Below are 18,150 nucleotides of genomic sequence, written 5' to 3'. Positions count from 1 at the left end.
TAATAAGCTTTCCTAAATCAGAACTAACAAAAATGGAAATTAAAAAGCAAAAAGTTAGTGCCCAATAGAACAACAGAAAGTGTTTAGAAGATGCGCACTCAGTTTATTAGTTTGGGGTTGTGGTTAGGGGAGGTAGTTGAGGGAGGGTCCGTGGTGTAGGTAGAGGGTTAGATAAGTTGGGGAGGAGGTGGTAGTGGGGGTATGTTTTTGTAGGGAAGGGATACGTGGGGGATTGGTGTGTAGGTTGGCGGGCTCTCTGTTTTTGGATGGGGAAGAGCGACTGTCATGGGATCAAAACTTCTCAACATAAACTTTCGACCTCGAAACTTACTGGCAGTTCCTACTAAGTTTGCATGATAAACTAAGCAACTGTTCAAACACTCATGTGCAAATTTTAAAATGCGAAAGGTCTGCAGTGCCAGAGATTAGGATGCCAGAAACTCTACTTAGCGCGAAGTTGACTTCGGTCATTTTAAAACGTTTGCATTGAGTGTTTTACGCACTGGTTGGGACTCTGCAAAAGTCACATCGAAATTCTGACTGAATATCTCGAAGCGCCTCGCAATTCTCGATAAACGCCAGAAGTTCTCAGTTCTCAGAAGCAAGAGTCACGTAACCAAAACTTAAAGTCCAATTTTTGAAAAAAAGTTCAATGTCCCAGTCATGCACAAATGAAATTTAACAAACAAATCTGGAGAATACCAGTATACAACTTCAAGTCGTAAAAACCAGTGAATGCTACGTCGAATTTTAATTTTAACTTCTGAAAAGTCACCAAATATAGCCGTTAAAATTGATACGCGGGAATTTTATTTAACTTCTGAAGAGTTATCAAACAAAATTAAAACACGCATTGTGCAAGTTCAGATAGAAGTTCTGCGGAAGCGATTTTAACAGATCAAGCCAAAAAATTGAAAACAGGTTTTCTCTCGTTGATGAAAAGTTGGTTCACTTTCGCAGACAATTGGCTGCTTTTTTGTTAAAAACAGTTTAGGTAAACTTTTTGTCACTCTCGTTTTTCTCTGTGCAATTCTTTTTGTTTGAAATAAAATGTTAAGAGCCAATAGTCCTTGAAGAACGACGGAAGAACACTCGATTATTGCAAAACAAACTTGCGCTAAAATTCGAGTGTTGGAGAATCTCTGGATAAGATAGGTTCAAGAAAAAGGAGTCAGATGTAGCGTCTTTTGGAACGTAATTGATATGACTTTTGCCAAAAAAGCCGACTGAGCAGACCAGTACTATGCCAATACATTAATGAAGTTCGAACTGTTTAAGAGACAAACATCACCAAAGCACTCGTTCCAACATGGCAATGATAACTGAAATAAATTAGCGAGTCTGCCGATAACACAAAATGAAAGACCGAATGATAACGGATTTAAAAAAACTGAAAGAAATTGGAAGAATAATAAGTTGCAAAAAAGCTTAAAAAATTAGACAATTTTTTTTAAATGTGGCTATAATTTGTGAGGTTTATATCCTCGAAAATTATCCGGATCATTAAAGTTTCCCAAACTAAAACTGTTTCGAGGGTCACTAAGTAAAAAATAAAACCTTGAAAAAAAGAAATTTTTGAGTAGAAAAAAAAAACAAACATAAGCAACAAAATTCGCAAAAACTAATTAAAATTACAAAAATTAGTGATATCCAGATCATCCAAATCAATTTTGCGTCGTTAAAAACATTCCATTAACTCAGTTCCCAGCCTTAACAAGTTCCTTTGCCCTATTAAATTGCATAAAAAAACTGAAAAATGACAAAACTTTTCAAAAACACCTGAAAAGGTTAGCGAAAAATGCTTTGATTCTGGTGCTAAAGTTAGCATGAATAACAAACAAAAACAAATTTCTTAGCATAAAAAGACAAATCGCACAACAAAATAGCCAAATAAACTATGACCGACCTCGAAGATAAATAAATCAACAAAAATTAAAGAGAACAGACAAAAACAAGGAAAAATTGCTGCATTGAGCGCGGAAAAACAGCGAAAACTGATTTCTTCACCTTGAAGATAGGCCTTACAGCAGTTTCATCAAAATAACGGCCTAACAGGCTACTAAAGCCAGCTGAGTTCAACTATTCCAACTTATCCGACGAGCTTTACATGTTTATCACGTTTCAAAAGCTCAAACTGATGGAAAAAGGTAGGAAAAAATCTTACAAAAAACATAGCAAGACACGTCCCACAAAAAAATTCAAACAAATGAAGGACAAACTGAAAACTCTAGCATCTGACTAGCAAACTAAAGCAGGCAACAACAAAAAAAATAGTAAAAACCCTGATTCAATTCACCTTCTTCATGTCAATGTCCTCAAAAGTAAAGTTGAATTTCTTTTATTAAGCGCGCGAGGTTAGCACCAACCTCAAAAAAAGTCTGATCACTTGAGTTCAGGAAAATTTAAAATGAAAAATTTCAAAATTCTAAAGTTCAGAACAAAATTTTCTTTACAAAACGAAAAATTGCAAATTTTAATAGACAATTGTTTAAGTTCTTCTTAATAATATGTTCAAAAGTAATTCATTGAAACTAAAAACTATCCACTACCCGACCTTGAAGCCCTTAAAAACAATAACTGCCTCCCAAAAGTCCAAGAGCTCGAAAAACGGCAAAGAAAATTTCAAGAAAAATTGAAAAAATGATCAAATATAAGCAAACTTTGCTAAAATTCCTCATATCAATATCTTTGAAAATATTTTGTTTGCCACTATCCAGTACCCCATTGGCTCCCAGAGAAAACAAAAACTCACAAAAATGACGAAAACAATATTTCAATAAAGTTTGCATTACCAAAACATATACGTCAAAAACAGTTTTGAAGAACAATTCTAGCATGCAGAAAGTACCAGCAGCTTAAACAAAGGTTAATTGAAGTCCAGGACTTCAATTAACCTTTGAAGTTAAACACAGGACTTCAGTTAACCTTTGTTTAAGCTGCTGGTACTTTAAACTCCTTTCTGCATGTTAGACGTATATGTTTGACGTATATGTTTTGGTAATGCAAATGAAATATTATTTTCGTCATTTTTGTGAGTTTTTGTTTGAAAAAAACGTACAGACAATCAAAAACAGCACAATTATTTGGTAAAATATTTCAGAAGTGACCTTTTCACTTTGAATGTAGACTTTGCCAGCAACTTCGGTACATTAAGCACCTTAAAACTGCTAAAAACCAGTTGTGGGCCTCTATTGTATCTTAATGCCTGACGAGCGTTACCTGTTTGTAACGTTTCGAAAGCTGAAAGTCATCAAAAAAATTTGAAAAAACATAGCCGGAAGACTCCGGAATCGGCTCGATGTCAAACTTAACTTACTCCTTAGCACACCAAAGGGTATATTCCCCTTATACCTTTTAATTAAAAAAAATGAAACAAATTAGAAAGGCAAAGAAAAACGTAAAACAAGCTCTTGAGAAACTTTCAATCTTTCTAGAGTTGCGATTCCAAAAATAATTCTTGATAACAAATTGTCAAAAAATTTTATTTTTTGAATATGTTAGAAAACATAGCCGGCAGATTGCCGGAAAATAGCCGCGATAGACGCTTGAGGCCTTTCATGAATTGAAACAACTAAAGAGATTAGACAGACAGATCGACCAACAGTCTTTCAATAGACCACTAGATTTTTTAGGTTAGCATTTTTATGAGACACATAAGCTCTATAACGAGAAAGCCCTAATAGGGCTTTTCAAAATTAGGATCTCTTCTGTTTGAGCCGCCTCAGCTTAGTGGGCGCCTGTTATTTGCACCCCTCAGATGCACGTACAAAATTTTTTACATAATGACTTATTATGTAATGGCACGTGCTCTGTAACTGGGGGCGCATAATGTACACGGGGGGCACAAACGGAGAAGATCCCAAAATTAATATTCAAAATCAAGAAATCAAGACTTAAATAATCAAGAATTAGGGCATATATGTTTGGCACTACTTAGATGCACACTATTGACCTTTAACAAGTGAATGTTCATAAAATTTAAAGTTCCATACGTGAGTTCAGAAGTCATTTTTTGATTCAGGTAAGTAATTGAAAAAGTCAATTCCAAGAAGTCAGGGTAAGACAAAACAAAAATCTGTTAGACGAACTAAAAAAAATAGGAGCGCTATAATAGCCGCCTGGAATTGAGGACGCGGCTATTGAAAACATAAGCAATAGATCTCAAAAAAGAGAAAACCCGATCAAACAAAAAAAACTAGAGGACAAAACCTAAAAAATTTATTAAAAATCTCAACAAATGTTTGTTCTCAGCACACTTCAAAGACACAGCTCCTGCTCAACCGTGAGCACATAAAAACACCCATACACACTGGAAAACACATAAAACATACCCCGCAGATTGCCGGAAAATAGCCCCGTTGATTCCAATAAGCATGATTAGGATTGAAGGAATAGAAGATAATAAAAAAGATTTTTGTACAAAAACATTTTTTAAGTCCGATTTATTTTGATGGCATTTCGTAGTTGAACATACTTCAAATGAAAAGTCATTCACAAGTTTCATAGAGAAAGGCTACAGGGGCTACTATCAATACCAATAAGCATTAGAAATGGTAACTATAGGAACGACGTTCAAAAAGCTGGCATATAAAATTGGGCTTTATGGGCTTATCCCGTTTCTATTTCTGACTTCATTTTTTGTACTGACTCTGTTTATTTTGAATTGCTTTGCTGAGCAACTGATGTTCAAAATCACTATTAGCAGAATGAGAGAAGAAAGAAACTAGCCCAGAGAGGTCAAAAAGTCAAAATGTTGAAAAAGCGGCAAAATGAGGCGAAACATTTTTTTTGTTCAACGAAGTAAAAAAATAGGAGCGCTATAAAAGCCGGCTGAAAAGATGACGGCGGCTATTAAAAATAATAAAGAAGTAAAACTACATAAAACTGCAGAACTGATTAAATCATTTTTTAAAAAAAAATGTGTTGTGAAACGATTAATTGTTTTCACTTAGTAACAATGGCCCTACAAGCAACACTAAAAAACGATTGAACATGAAACAATTCTGTGAAAGGCAGAAAAAAAACAGATACTAGGCAAAAAAACTCAAAACAAATTAAGCAAAAAAATTGTTCAACTAAAGCATTTTTCAGCTGAAAAATTTTTTTCATCAATTAAAAAATTTAAAATGATAAAAGCGAAATCAAAAGGCCTCAAAAACCAATATAAGAATTAAAAAAAACAAGAACGATAACCCGAGACACTAAAAACATTACCGACTAACGTCGGGCGAATTGCTCCCAAACGACCAGCAAGCGGTTGGCTTCGTCAACAGCTAGCCACGGTTTAGTGTCCTCAGGACGCTACCTCTTTATCCCGTTTCTGAATACGAAAGTCAATTGAGTGAGACGAAAAATCGGCCAACCAAAAAATTGCGTTAAAATACAAACAGGATTAATATATTTGCTACAAAATGCTTTTGAGAGCAATTAACAACGGTTTCCTAAAAGTGCCTGTTAAATCATATATGATAAAAAAACATTGCAACTATAACTCATTGTTAATGAGGATCAGAGATGGTGACATTACGCCACAAAACAACAGCTAAGTGCGGAATCAACAAAGAGAGATAAAACGTGAACGAGAAAGAGAAGGAAAGGAACCTCACCTAAAAGAGACAGGAGACAGGAATATCTTCCGTTATTGGATTCGACACTGCAACTTCTAGTTTTCTAACCTTGTTAATAAATAAATCATATAGAAAAAATTGAAAAAGGCAAAATTAAAAAAAAGTTTTGAACTGCGCAATAAAAAAAAATCAAAAACCAATTTTGTCTCGAAAGTTCTGTCAAGTAAGCCATCTCCGAGACTTGAAAAATTTCGTTGGCCAGTAATAGTCGTTAAACTCAGAAATGGACAAAAAATATTGAAAAAATTTGGAAAAAAAACAAATTTTAACAAAATCTTGCTATAATTTAAGACATAATATCTTAGGAGCCATTTCATTGCCTTTCAAGAGACTATCCACTATCCCTGTTTCAAGCCTGAAAGAGTTTCACTGGCTCATAAAGATCCATACGTTTCGAACAAAAAAAATTTCCAAAAATTTGAAAAGTTTAAATTTTATTACTTTTCTCTCTCTCCTCTCTCTCTCTCCTCTCTCTCTCTCCTCTCTCTCTCTCCTCTCTCTCTCTCCTCTCTCTCTCTCCTCTCTCTCTCTCCTTCTAAATATTGCTAAAACTGGAGTCATCAAAATGTTGATCACAATTCCAATAACTCTAGAAACTATGTAGCAGCTTATTATCAAACCTTGGCGGAGGTCCCAGGGCCTCTGTTGCCGGAACAGAATTCAAAAACATGAAAAAATTGCAAATATTATTAAAATTTGCTTAAATTGTTGATAATAAAATCTTGAAGAACATTCCATTACATCTATAAACTATGCAGTAACATATTATCAAAACCTAGAGGAAGTTCCGTGGCCCTTGAGGCTAGAGAAACCTAAAAAAATGACAAAAAATTCCAAAAAATTTTGACCCTTGAGGCTCAAAAAATCTAAATAATGAATATTGAAAAATTGGAAAAAATGGCAAAAATATCAAAAATATGCTGAAAATTTGTGATGTTTAAATTTGGACATTCAATAAGACATTCCATTTAATCTAAATATTATTCAGAAACCTATTTTCAAACCCTGGAGGCGGTTACTATTTGAGAGCAATTAAACATAAAGAAGAGCACAAAATCCGCTAAAAAGCGTCTGAAACGGCGAAATCACACAAATAGCTCAAGATTGCATTTAAAACTCGAATATATGATTGAGATGGTCATAAGTGTTGCAGAACACACAGTTATTTATTATTATTGTTTCGAACTACCATTTTACCCAAAAAAACTGAAAAACTGCTTTGAAATCGAAAAAGTCGCATGTGAAAAAAAAAATTCGCTAAATTATCAAAAATGTTCACACCTTTTTCCTCACGTTCTCGCAACAAAGCAGCATGGACAGAAAAGCATTCTGTCTTCTTTCTGCACTTCAATTCGTTCAGCCGTTTAACCTAAACACTTAGTTTTCACGTTCGGCATTTGACTTTTACATCCTGGGGGAAGCTATTCTTGGGGGAAGATGGGCGGCTACTAAAGTTAACTGATCAATTAGAACAAGACTTGTGGGCCAAATATTCTTTCATAGTGGTTCCCACTTTCCAGTTGCATTTACCGAAAAATACCCAAATGGCAGACCAAGAGATTGTAGACCGAGAGAAAACGAGAGCAAAAAATTGTTTCCATAATCAAGCCATAGGTGTAAATAATTTGGTTTCATTCACTCGTAAATGTTGCAGAAGAAGCAGGATGGAGTGGCTATTCTTTGAGAGCTTCAGCAATAACGGCTTTATATGACGAATGGCTTCACAATAACTCAGTAAAAAACAGCGCTCATAAATTAGACTCGGCAGTTCGTGAATATCAAAGATCGGAGAAGCGCAAACGAAAACAAGTGAATTTATTTCACAAACAGCTAAAGCAGCTGGTCTGACCATTCCCATGGAAAAAATTATCAAGATGAGGACTTGGGTGAGAAGAGAGGTTGAGTCGGCAATGAGCCAAAATGATGAAAGGAATGAAAAAACGGACCCAAAGTGATTAGACAGTTGACTATGAGATGCTTCAAAATGGCACTCCAAATATGTGCTCATTTAGTAGAGTGCCGGGAAATAGCCGCCATTGATTCCCATAACTCCCGATTACGACTGATTAAACAGAAAAAAATGAAAAACTGATTGATGTAAGAAAATTTTTTTAAAGTGCAAGATATTTTTATTTCATTTTGTTAGACATACTCCTGTTACTTAATGAGAGCATACAGGGACTGGTACCAATACCAAAAAGCAATAGATATGGTAAATGTAACTTACAAGAAAAAAAACTTCATGTAACGGGCATCTAAAATCAGGCTTTTATGGGTTAATTAATCCTGTTTCGATTTTTGATTTCGTTTTTTATGACTCCTTTCATTTTAGATAGCCTTGCTGAGCAACTGCTGTTCAAAAGCACAAGAGCAGAACAAAGTTTTATTTGTTTTTCGTTTTACTGTATTAACTTTATTCATTTTAGATTGCTCTGCTGAACAATTGCTGTTTAAAAGCACTTTGAGCAGAATGAGAGAAGAATGAAACTAGCCTGAAGAAGGCATAACAAATTCTACCAAAATGTCGAAAGAGCGGCAAAATGAGGCAAAGCAAATTTTAATTAGACGAAGTAAAAAACATCGGAGGACAAGTCCTGAAATAAAATCCAAAGAATTGAATTAAGAACGTAGACATACTGTATCTGACCAGCTGCTCAATTGGACAATGCCAGCCAAAAAGACCAGAGTCTCAGAAGTTCAAGAGAAACTAAAATAAACAACCTATACAAAAACATAGCTGGCAGATTGCCACAAAATAGACGCAATAGCTTCGTAGATCTGCAGTCTCAAAAAATAGTAACAAAAACAAACCAAAGCAAAATTTCTGTTTGTTAAATTCTGAGATGTTGTATTTTGATTACGAATTATTGCTGCTTCAATTAGATGCTCTCCAATAACCTGTATTTACAGTGACAAAAACTCAATTGACCTTATCTTTTTCAATTAAAGTAAAGAAAAGTCAGTTTCAGAGTCAGGAAGTCATATTTGAGAGCGAGGTAAGTCACGCGTGACCAAAAACTTAATCACTCAAATGAACAAAAATTTCGTTCCAATAAAAATGAAAAAAGACTTCACGCATGCAAAACAGTTGAAAGTGCATGAACGAATGAAAAAAAGCAGATTTGAAGCGATTGTGACGTCTTATGGTCGTAACAATAATCTTGAAGACAAAAACCCGAGAAGGCGAATAATAGCCCCAGCTATCCTTGAGCGGCTATTAAAAATAATCAGTGCTAAAACGCCTGAAGACTTTAGCCTGAATGCCAAAAATGATGTAGAAAAAAAGCAAAAATTAGACCACGCACAAGCCTTGAAAGGGGTTTCTTGGCCAATAAAGATAGACAAGCTCGAGAAAATGACAAACATTTTGAAATCGAAAATTGCTAAATGTATTCAAAGTTTCTAAATTTCCCAATTTTAATATGTACAAAACCATTTTTTATCTCCAGGACTTGTCCACTAACCTATCTGCAAGAAACAAAAAAAAAATTCATCGACCCTTAAATATCGATACTCTAAAAATCGAGAATCACAAATATCAAAAACTTGAAAACAATTGCAAATTTTATTAAAATGTTGCTATAATTTGTTAATATATTATCTTCAGAACCAATTATTTGTCTTCAAGCACTATCCAGTAACCCAATTCACAGCCAAAAAACTTTTCATTGGTCCATAAAGATTGATGGACTGGAAAAATAATAGAAATCAGAAAATGAAAAAATTTCAAACTATCACAAAAAATGCAAAAAAACTGTTATATGTTGAACACCATTTCATTTCCAGAAGAAAAAATGCAATAACCTGTTATCCAATCCTAGAGGGGTTCGTTGGCCCCTGGGGCCAGAAAAACTCGAAATGGCTAAAATTGTCAAAGAAATTTAAATTTTATCAAAAAACTTTCTAGAATTCGTGATAAACGCTGAAAACCATTTCATTTCCACTAGAAGCTACTTAGTAGCCTATTACCAAATCCTAGATGAGGATCTCCGGGCCACTGAGGCGTGAAAACATCTAACAAAACAAGACAGAGCACCTATACAATCCAATCCCTGGATTATAAAAGAAAGGAGCGCAATAATAGCCTGCTGAGAAGCTGAGGGCGGCTATTCATAATTGTATATTTAATTTCAAATAAAAAAGATTGTGTTTTTAATAAAATTTAAATTCAACTTCTAGTAAAACATATACGAACTTTCGGCTTTTTAACTTCTGACACTTTCGGCTTTCAGCAGTTCAAAAAAAGCACGTGCACGTTTTAAGTAATGGATACGTGCCGCTTCTTGAAGTCACTTCGATCTTCTGGCGTTTCACAGCATTTCGAAGCGACTTGGGCGGAGTCAAGTAACCATGCTTAAAAAAAGAAGCCTGTACAAAATGACGAAAAACGCAAGCAGGAACTCCTGGCATTTTAACTTCTGGCACTGGCAATGAGAGTCGTCCAGAAGCGAAGTAAAAGTCTGAATAAAAGCAATTTAGCAGTTTTTGATCCTATGGGTTCAAGCAAAAATCGTAAACATTAAAGACTGCAGAACGCTTCGTACACCAAATACTTTTTCCTTGGAAGAGCCCATTCTGTCGGCTTACCAAGAAAAAAAAAGTTTTTTCGGAATCTGACATCAGGTCAGTTCACCTTGACAATTCATCTAATGAGAAAACGCATAACCCATCAAACATACCCAGTCTTACAAACGAAATCATAGCCGGCAAGTTGCCAGAAAATAGCCGCCGTTGACGCGCTTGACTCAAATCCTAAAACCGGTGTTGAAACAAAAAAAAAGAGATAGAAATTGATAGAATTTTTACCCGAGCTTCGAAAAGTGCTCAAACTTGGTGCGCAATTACAGAATTTCATTTAAATTCCTATATTAACGTCTGGTCAAATATATATGAAAAATTCGGCTATTTAACTTTTGGGCTTTTTGTGACTTTCGGTATTCCAAAACTAGCACTTGCGCGTTTTAAGTAATGGATAGGTGACTCTGCTTGAAGTCGCATCGATCTTCTGGCGCATAAGTCAGGATTTCGAAATGACGCATTCAGCATTCTGCTGAGTCACGTAACCATGCTTAAAACAAAAAACGCGCACTTTTTGACGAAAAATGACGAAAGTCAACGGAAGTCAACTACTGGTTAAGTAGAAACTCTTGGCACTGGCTATGAGAGTAGTCCAGAAGCGACATAAAAACCTAAAAAACAGTTCAGCAGTTTTTGATTCCTGGCGGGTTTTCGTTAAAGTAAGCACAAGGCGTTAAAACATTAACAGATGCAGAAGGTTTCAACCAGCAAATACTCTTTCCTTAGAGGTTTCCATTCTGTAGGCTTACTTCGAAAAAAAATTGTTTTCGGAATCTGGCATTGGGTCAGTTCACCTTGACAATTTATCTAATGAGAAAAACGATAACCCATCAAAATGCCTAAGCTTACAAACAAAAAATATAGCCAACAAAATGCCGGAAAATAGCCAGCATTGAAGCGCTGGACTCATATCAGCGTTAAAGCAAAAAAGAAAAAAGAAGAGACAGAAATTGCTAGAATTTTTTTCCTAACTTTCGAAAAGTGATTAAATGTGGTGCGCAATTTTAGAATTTCAGTTAAATTTTAAAATTACACTTCAACTAGCTTCTAAAATGAAAGCTATTAAGCTTAATGTGAGCTAGCAATGGCTCTAATAAACTTTGATAACCTAATGCACTATGACTTAATGACCGGGCCTTATAGGTTTATCACGTTTCTTTTAATGTTGATCTTCTGCCTTTGACTGTATTCACTAAATTGCGTAATTAAATGCGAGAAAGATTTGAGAATCCAATCAGCTGAAACAGTGAGTGAGGTACGTCAGAAGTCAAGCTTGAAAGTCGTGATTTATGCTAACGAAGAACTTGATCAAAAGTTAAAGCCAATCAAAAAACATAGCAGAACAAATCCTGCCATACAATTCAAAGAATATCATTGACTAAATTTAAAAAAACAGACCTAAGATGGACAATGATAGGAAATAAATTAAGTATTAGTCGTGGAGAGGCTGAGGGCGGTTATTTAAAAAGAGCTTATTAACGAGGCTCTGGCATCGGTGCTTTCGCGAAGCTAGTTCGAACCTTTCATAAAAAAGTGGACAGAGTAGGCAACGCGTTCATCAACTCCCAAGTAAATAAAAACCGAAATCAAATTCATCTTCGAAAAACATCAATTTTTAATCATTACAAGAACTGGCATAAAACAAACAGCAACAGCTAAAAAAATGCTTACTTTGAAAAAACACGTTCCCCATAGCCATAAAAATGACGACGCGAACAAAAAGCTTGAAAAACTAGGAAAAGGAGGAGAGACTTAAGAGTTGTTCAGTAAGTAAACAAAGTTCGTTATCAAAGTTAAGTTTCTTCAAGTCTCTACAATTTGTGCATCTACAAAACAGTCTCCAAGTGCACATAACGTTTTCTCAATATTTCAAATCGAAGTACTTCCTGTATAACCAGAACAATTTCTGCTTATGCTGTTGATCCAGAAGAATATCACGTCTGAAGAAGTTGTTTCAAGTGTTAGTTAAATAACATGCTCGAAACCAAAAATCAGAATTGCTTTTTCTCTGGAGAAAATTTGTCGATGTAAAGTTATATGTCACTGGACTTCTGGTTGCGCCCCATTCTGAGACTGACAAATTTTTGCCAGTCCAAATCAATTTTTGTAGTCAAGATTTTCGCAAACAAGAGGATGACATGCAGTTCCTGGTAGTGACAGCGGAAAGATTTCTAGTTTCAGCAGACTGTTTTTGTAACTCAATCTCTCCCCGCTCAAAATCCACTTGGAGCCTTTTCTTTGCACAATTTTAGGTAACGTCAGATCACTTTTGCTGGGAAGCCAGAGAGAGCTAGCGTAGCTGATTACAACGCAGCTTTTGAAAAAACCCCTCTTGTTGCTCAAACTCGTATTGAAAAACTCGTTTCTCTGTAGAATGTAAAGAGCTTTCAAGGCCTTGCAGGTTCTCTGTCGGGCATGCGATGACCAGGAAAGAATCTGTGGCACCGTCAAGCCCGCTTTTTTCATTTCAATTGATATAACTAGTTTTTTTCCAGATACAATGATGTCATGGTAACCTTTAATGGGCAGACCTAAGCTCCTCTTGAAGTTGACAGCCATCAAGATTTATTTCACTCCATTTCCAGGTCTTATTGATGTAAACTGCAAGTGTAACGAGGTTTGTCCCAATTACTTAACTACTACAATTGTACCAATTACTACAATTGTCCCAATTACTACAAATCCCCTGCATAACCATAACCATGTGACACATTCTGGCACAAGACCATGATTTGTGACACATTCTGGCAAGTCATTTATAAATGCAAGGAAGAAGAGAGGGTCCAAGAGAGAACCTTGGAGAACTCCACTGTAAACTTGCAGAGTAGTAGACAAAAAATTTTCAATCTTGACGCGTTGTTGTCTTCCAGTGATAGAGCATTCTATGAGCTTCAGGCATGCTCCCTGAACGCCAAACTTCTGGAGCTACTCTAGAAGTAGACTGTTTACCTTCTCGAAGGCGTTTTGGAAGTAACATAGAACGAGATTAGATATAAACAATCGACATTAACCAGATTTACAAAAACGTCATTGGAGTAATTGATGACGTTCGACATCGTTGATCTTTGCTTTGGAATCCATGCTGTTGATCAGAGAGCTGCGGTGAGATGACTTTGAGTAGTTTGTCGAACATTTCTTTCTCAATAACTTTCAAGAAAACAGAAAGAAGGCTGATGGGTCCACAGTTTGAGGCTGCTTGAAGATCGCTATCTTTGAAGATTGGAACAATCTCCCTAGTTTTCCAAGCGCTAGTTCAACTAGAGGTTGTTGCCAATCCTGTCAGGTCCTTTCGCTTTCCGCTTGAGGAGATCAGTAACGTTATATGAACATCTCTTGAGCCAAAATGCAACTTGAGCCCTAGATGGCGCTAGTTCAACTAAGAGGTTGTTGCCAATCCTGTCAGGTCCTTTCGCTTTCCGCTTGAGGAGATCAGTAACGTTATATGAACATCTCTTGAGCCAAAAAGCAACTTTGCTATCAATGGTTCTGAGCATTCTGTCTTTCTTTGTTTGGGCTCTGCAGCAGAAAAGACAGATTGGACGTATATGCTGAAAGATTGGCAGTTTCAGACGCCAAATTAACTTTCGAGTCGTCAAGCTACACTTACTTGGGACAGGGCTAGCTTTCGACAAACTTCTCAGACACTTCTGAATGTCCGAGAATTGGCCTTTCTTGAACATTTTCTTTTCAAATATTCATTGGTTTTCGTTGTGCATGACTGCTAGTTGGGTTTGAGCGGCTTCAATTTTTTTAATATCTTTTGGTAGTTTGAATTGTTGACCGTTGGAAAAACCTTGCGACCCCGAGCCATAGATTCAAGGGGCACGCTTTCGATACTCAAATGGCTGGCAATGAAAAAATTATTGAAGAAATTTTTTGTTCTTTTCGTTGCAAAGTGCTCAGTTTTTTATCTGGTGAGATGTTTCTGAGCTCACCCAGGGGAACTTTATTTTGAGCTTACCATGAGAGCATTATTTTCTAATTCAGCTTCTTCTTGATAGTTGTCGGCTCAGAAGCACCGGAATTGCGAAAGAATTCAGTTTGCTTGTTGATGACAAGATAAGTCTTCGCTGCAAGACATTTGGAAGCTTAAGCAGAATTGTTCGATTTTTCTTTTCGTCAAAATTGCCAATGTGGGCAATATCATATCAACAATGTAAGCCACTATAAGATGAGACAAGATTTTCTGGATTACTGCGAGATCAAGCTCATGAAGAAGTCTTGGATTTTTGTCTTTCGGATCAGCGACACCACGAATTCTAATACCGGTCAGTTCTTCTTGAGCAGCGATGATTTCCTTTCTATATGGCATTGGTTTATTCTGAGTTTCAGCTTGTCGCTTCTGCTGAATGTTAGTTTTGATTTCTTCAACACTTGTTTTGAGGTCTTTCATCTCCGATTCAAATTATTAAACTCTTTTTCCTGCCTTTGGTTCGTCCAGCTGCTCAGTTTCATCCTAACTTGTTTGATGTAGAAACAGTCATTCCACAGAAGCAACGCATTTTCACCAAGTGCTTGATACCTTTTAGGGCAACATCAGACAAATCCGTGCATGTTTCAGTTCGATGCATGGCCCACCCACAAGATCGGTAATCAAATACAGGGTCGGATTATTTTTAAATTTGCTGGAACAGGCATTACGGCTATCCGACATGGACGCCATCCAAATATGCGTCATGATAAACAAGACAGAACCTAGGCGACTCCGAGCCAAAGACTCAAGGAGCACGCTTCTGGTTCTGAGTAAGAAGAGTGAAAACTCACCCTTGTTATCGATGTGCTTTTTTTTTGCCTCGCATCACTCTGAAGGGCTTCGTCGTCTACTTAATCGAGTCTTGAAGATCCGTTTGAGATCCGGGAAGTAATGAGGGACAACCCCAAGGGATTGGACTGATGAAGCACGATATTTAGCAAGGACAGTGAAGTGCCAGACTGACATGCTGAGAAGGTGATTAGGGATGTCGCTGAAGATGACTTCTAGTGACCGCATATCATCGAAGATTTCAGGAGCACCTTGTCGATTGAAATATACAATTACAAACAGAATTGGCATCTTTTGAAGATTCGCTAGCAGATCCTTAACAACTGGATTTTTTTTCTGTTTGTCCTGTAGTGTGGCGAAATCGTGTCGTTAATCAGATCGTGCTACATGATAATCTTCTTCTTTTCGAGGTCTCTAGAGAGTAGATAGGTGTAAACGTCTTCTCTGTTTTGACCAACTTCAGGTTGAGTTTCAATCCAGGAATCGCGTGGACAATCTCGTTCAAGTTCTTCCGATCAGAGACCTTTTTGACTTAGACAGGGAGCTAGAGGCAACAATTTTCAGCATAGAGCATAGAAGGTTGATGGGGTTGATTTGGGTCGAAGTTACTGTCCTGAAAGGTGATAATGAAAAAGATGTTGGGTCGATGATTGCTGCAGGTCTAATGAGACGATCAAAAATCTCGTATCTATAACCCCTCCATTGAGGCTTTTCAACACGATATTGCCATTATCAATTAACATGTAAAGACAAATAAATAACAAAGATTAAAATTTTCTGAAAATGCGTGTTCTGACAGCAATCAAACTCCAAAACTTTCAACCAAAAATATTAAGCAACTCAGAATAATTCCATTAGATAACGAACAAAGTCTTAAAAATTGGGTTCTTTAGTTTTGTAAAAATCAATATACTCAATATTTACGTATTTTAATAAGCAATATTCAAAACAATAAAGAAATTACAAAAAAAAACAAAACAAAACACCATCGCTAAGCGCAGGGGATGAGACACTAAAAAACAACCGGAAATTTGGGTAATAACAGAAAGTCAAAAAAATTTTCTCATTCAAAAAACACGTTGTCAGAGCCAACGAAATCAAAAGAAGAGGATGGAAACCTTCAAGGCACCAAACCCATTCTTCATTTTTATTAATAGCATTTATAGATAATGTACCTAAAAGCATCACTTTATGAAAATAGGGGTTGTCAAAGTATTCAAAACTGACTGTCAAAGCTACCCTGATCTTCCTGCTACCCGGTTTTAACATAGTTGGCAGAGAAAAATGCGATAGCTTTGAAGACCGGCAGTCTCAAACAGATAATGATATGAAAAAATTTGGCGTCACGCCCCCAAATCATTTGAAATTGCATAAAAGGAGGAACGAAAAGCAGTTTTGAAATGAGTGACATCATATGGTCATAATAAAAATAATGAAAAAAAACAGGACAAGTCCTGAGTAAAAAAACCAAAGAAATGGAAATAACTAATGAACTGACCATCAGCATCTGTTAGGCAACATCATGGGCAGCCAGCAAAGCATACGACACTAACGCAAAACCAAAAAACGTTCAAACATTTAAAAAAAAGGTCAAATAATGCCGAAACAGACATATTTGGCAGATTGCGAAAAAATAGCTGCGATAGCTTTGTAGAGCTGCAGGCGCAAGACAATGAACCTTTAATTGAAGAAGAGAAATTTCAATTCTTTTCACTAGTTTCTGAGATCTTATAAATAGAAAAAAATTTTTATAGCTGGAGTTGTGTCTTAGCTCCCACCAATTATCTTTCAATTAGTGACGCCTTCACAGTTGATCTTATCGTCTTCAATTAACGTAAGCAACAGTCATTTTGGAAGTGAAGAAAAGCATATTCGAAGACGAGTTATATCATGTTTGACCAAAAATTTAAATCACAGTAATAAACAAAAAAACTGGCTCCACAAATAGTAAAAAAAAATGGCGTCAAGCACGTCATTAAGTCAAAATTCCAAGAACCAATCAACATAAAGAAAGTTTGAAGCGAACGGGCTTGACGTTGTATGGTTGAACCAAAAATCTTGAAGCGATAAAAAAACCAAGAGAAGAACAATAATAGCTCGGCTACGGCAACATTTAAACAAAACTTACAACAAAAATGGCCAGGTCTTATTTTCTGTTTCACCTCCCAATCGTATGCATTCATTACTTAAAAGCAAAAATTGAAATCTGGAGCTGATGTTCCAACCAAACCAATTACTACCTTATTTTTGCCAGGTACAGATATATAGATCAAAACCCAGAGAGACGTCCTCACGCTGAATTTATGTCAACGTCTCTCAACTATTTTGCGTTACAGGATTTTCAATACTCATTGGTATTGGTCCCTATAGTTTCGATAGCAAATAATAATAGTCAGAGAGGGTACCTTTTGGTAGCCCAGTGGTGCCAGATGAGAATGGCAGCAGCCAGATATCACTTTTTGGATCAATTGTGGTCTCAGGAGAGAGAAGAGGTCCATTGTCGTTTTCAAACAATATTTCAAATGGCTTCACTTCAACACCCGCGATAGCTGACGGAACTTCCGAGTCTATGCCAATCACGAAGATATCTTTCATCGCAAAAGGCTTATGCTCATCCTGAAATGACATAAATACACCTCCAAAAAACTAATTTCATCAATCCATCATTTATTTCATACATGATACTGGGATATACATATGCCTCACTCGCTCATGCTGCACTCAAAACAAAACTGACAAATCCACTCTTATGCACTTCAATTCTACGTAAATAGTCTCTCTAAATCATCCGCCATTTTATCCATTATATCCATTTTAACTGCATCCCTGTATAATATTTGCAAGCGGTGCGCTTTCTTAGTTGCTCTTAGTTCCTCTTGAAACTATTATAGTAAACATACATAACTATAATTTACATGCCAATAATTTGGGAACCTTCAATGTGTAAGATTTGACAAACTTCTGAAAAACGTTCTTGATAACGGGTGTAGTCAGGGGGTAGATAGGTGCCAAGAGGGGCTCGTAGTTAGGGGTAGTGTTGGGGTAGGGGTGGGCAGTTTTACCTAGAGTTAAATGGTTGGCCTGTGGTTTAGATAGGTATGTTATCGCTGCTGAAGATTATCAGCGGAACCCAATCTTCAAAGCCTGGTAATCGAGTTTTAAGCCAGCCTGGTTCTTTTCTCT

At 36.3% G+C, this 18,150-nt stretch overlaps 1 protein-coding gene across 1 annotated transcript in view; it reads right to left on the bottom strand.

The window, feature by feature from the left end:
• Nucleotides 1-18,150, bottom strand: part of LOC142344729 (uncharacterized) — a 56,498-nt gene that overhangs the window by 22,679 nt on the left and 15,669 nt on the right. The window contains exon 3 of the mRNA XM_075396607.1: nt 17,373-17,583. Coding sequence (XP_075252722.1) covers nt 17,373-17,583 — 211 coding nt within the window. The remainder of the gene's footprint in view (nt 1-17,372; nt 17,584-18,150) is intronic.

This window comes from Convolutriloba macropyga, chromosome 8 (assembly GCF_964194025.1).
Source record: "Convolutriloba macropyga chromosome 8, txConMacr16.3, whole genome shotgun sequence".
Classification (NCBI taxonomy): domain Eukaryota; kingdom Metazoa; phylum Xenacoelomorpha; order Acoela; family Convolutidae; genus Convolutriloba; species Convolutriloba macropyga.
The sequence above is the reverse complement of the archived record's forward strand: the minus strand, read 5'-3'. Positions and strand labels throughout refer to the sequence as shown.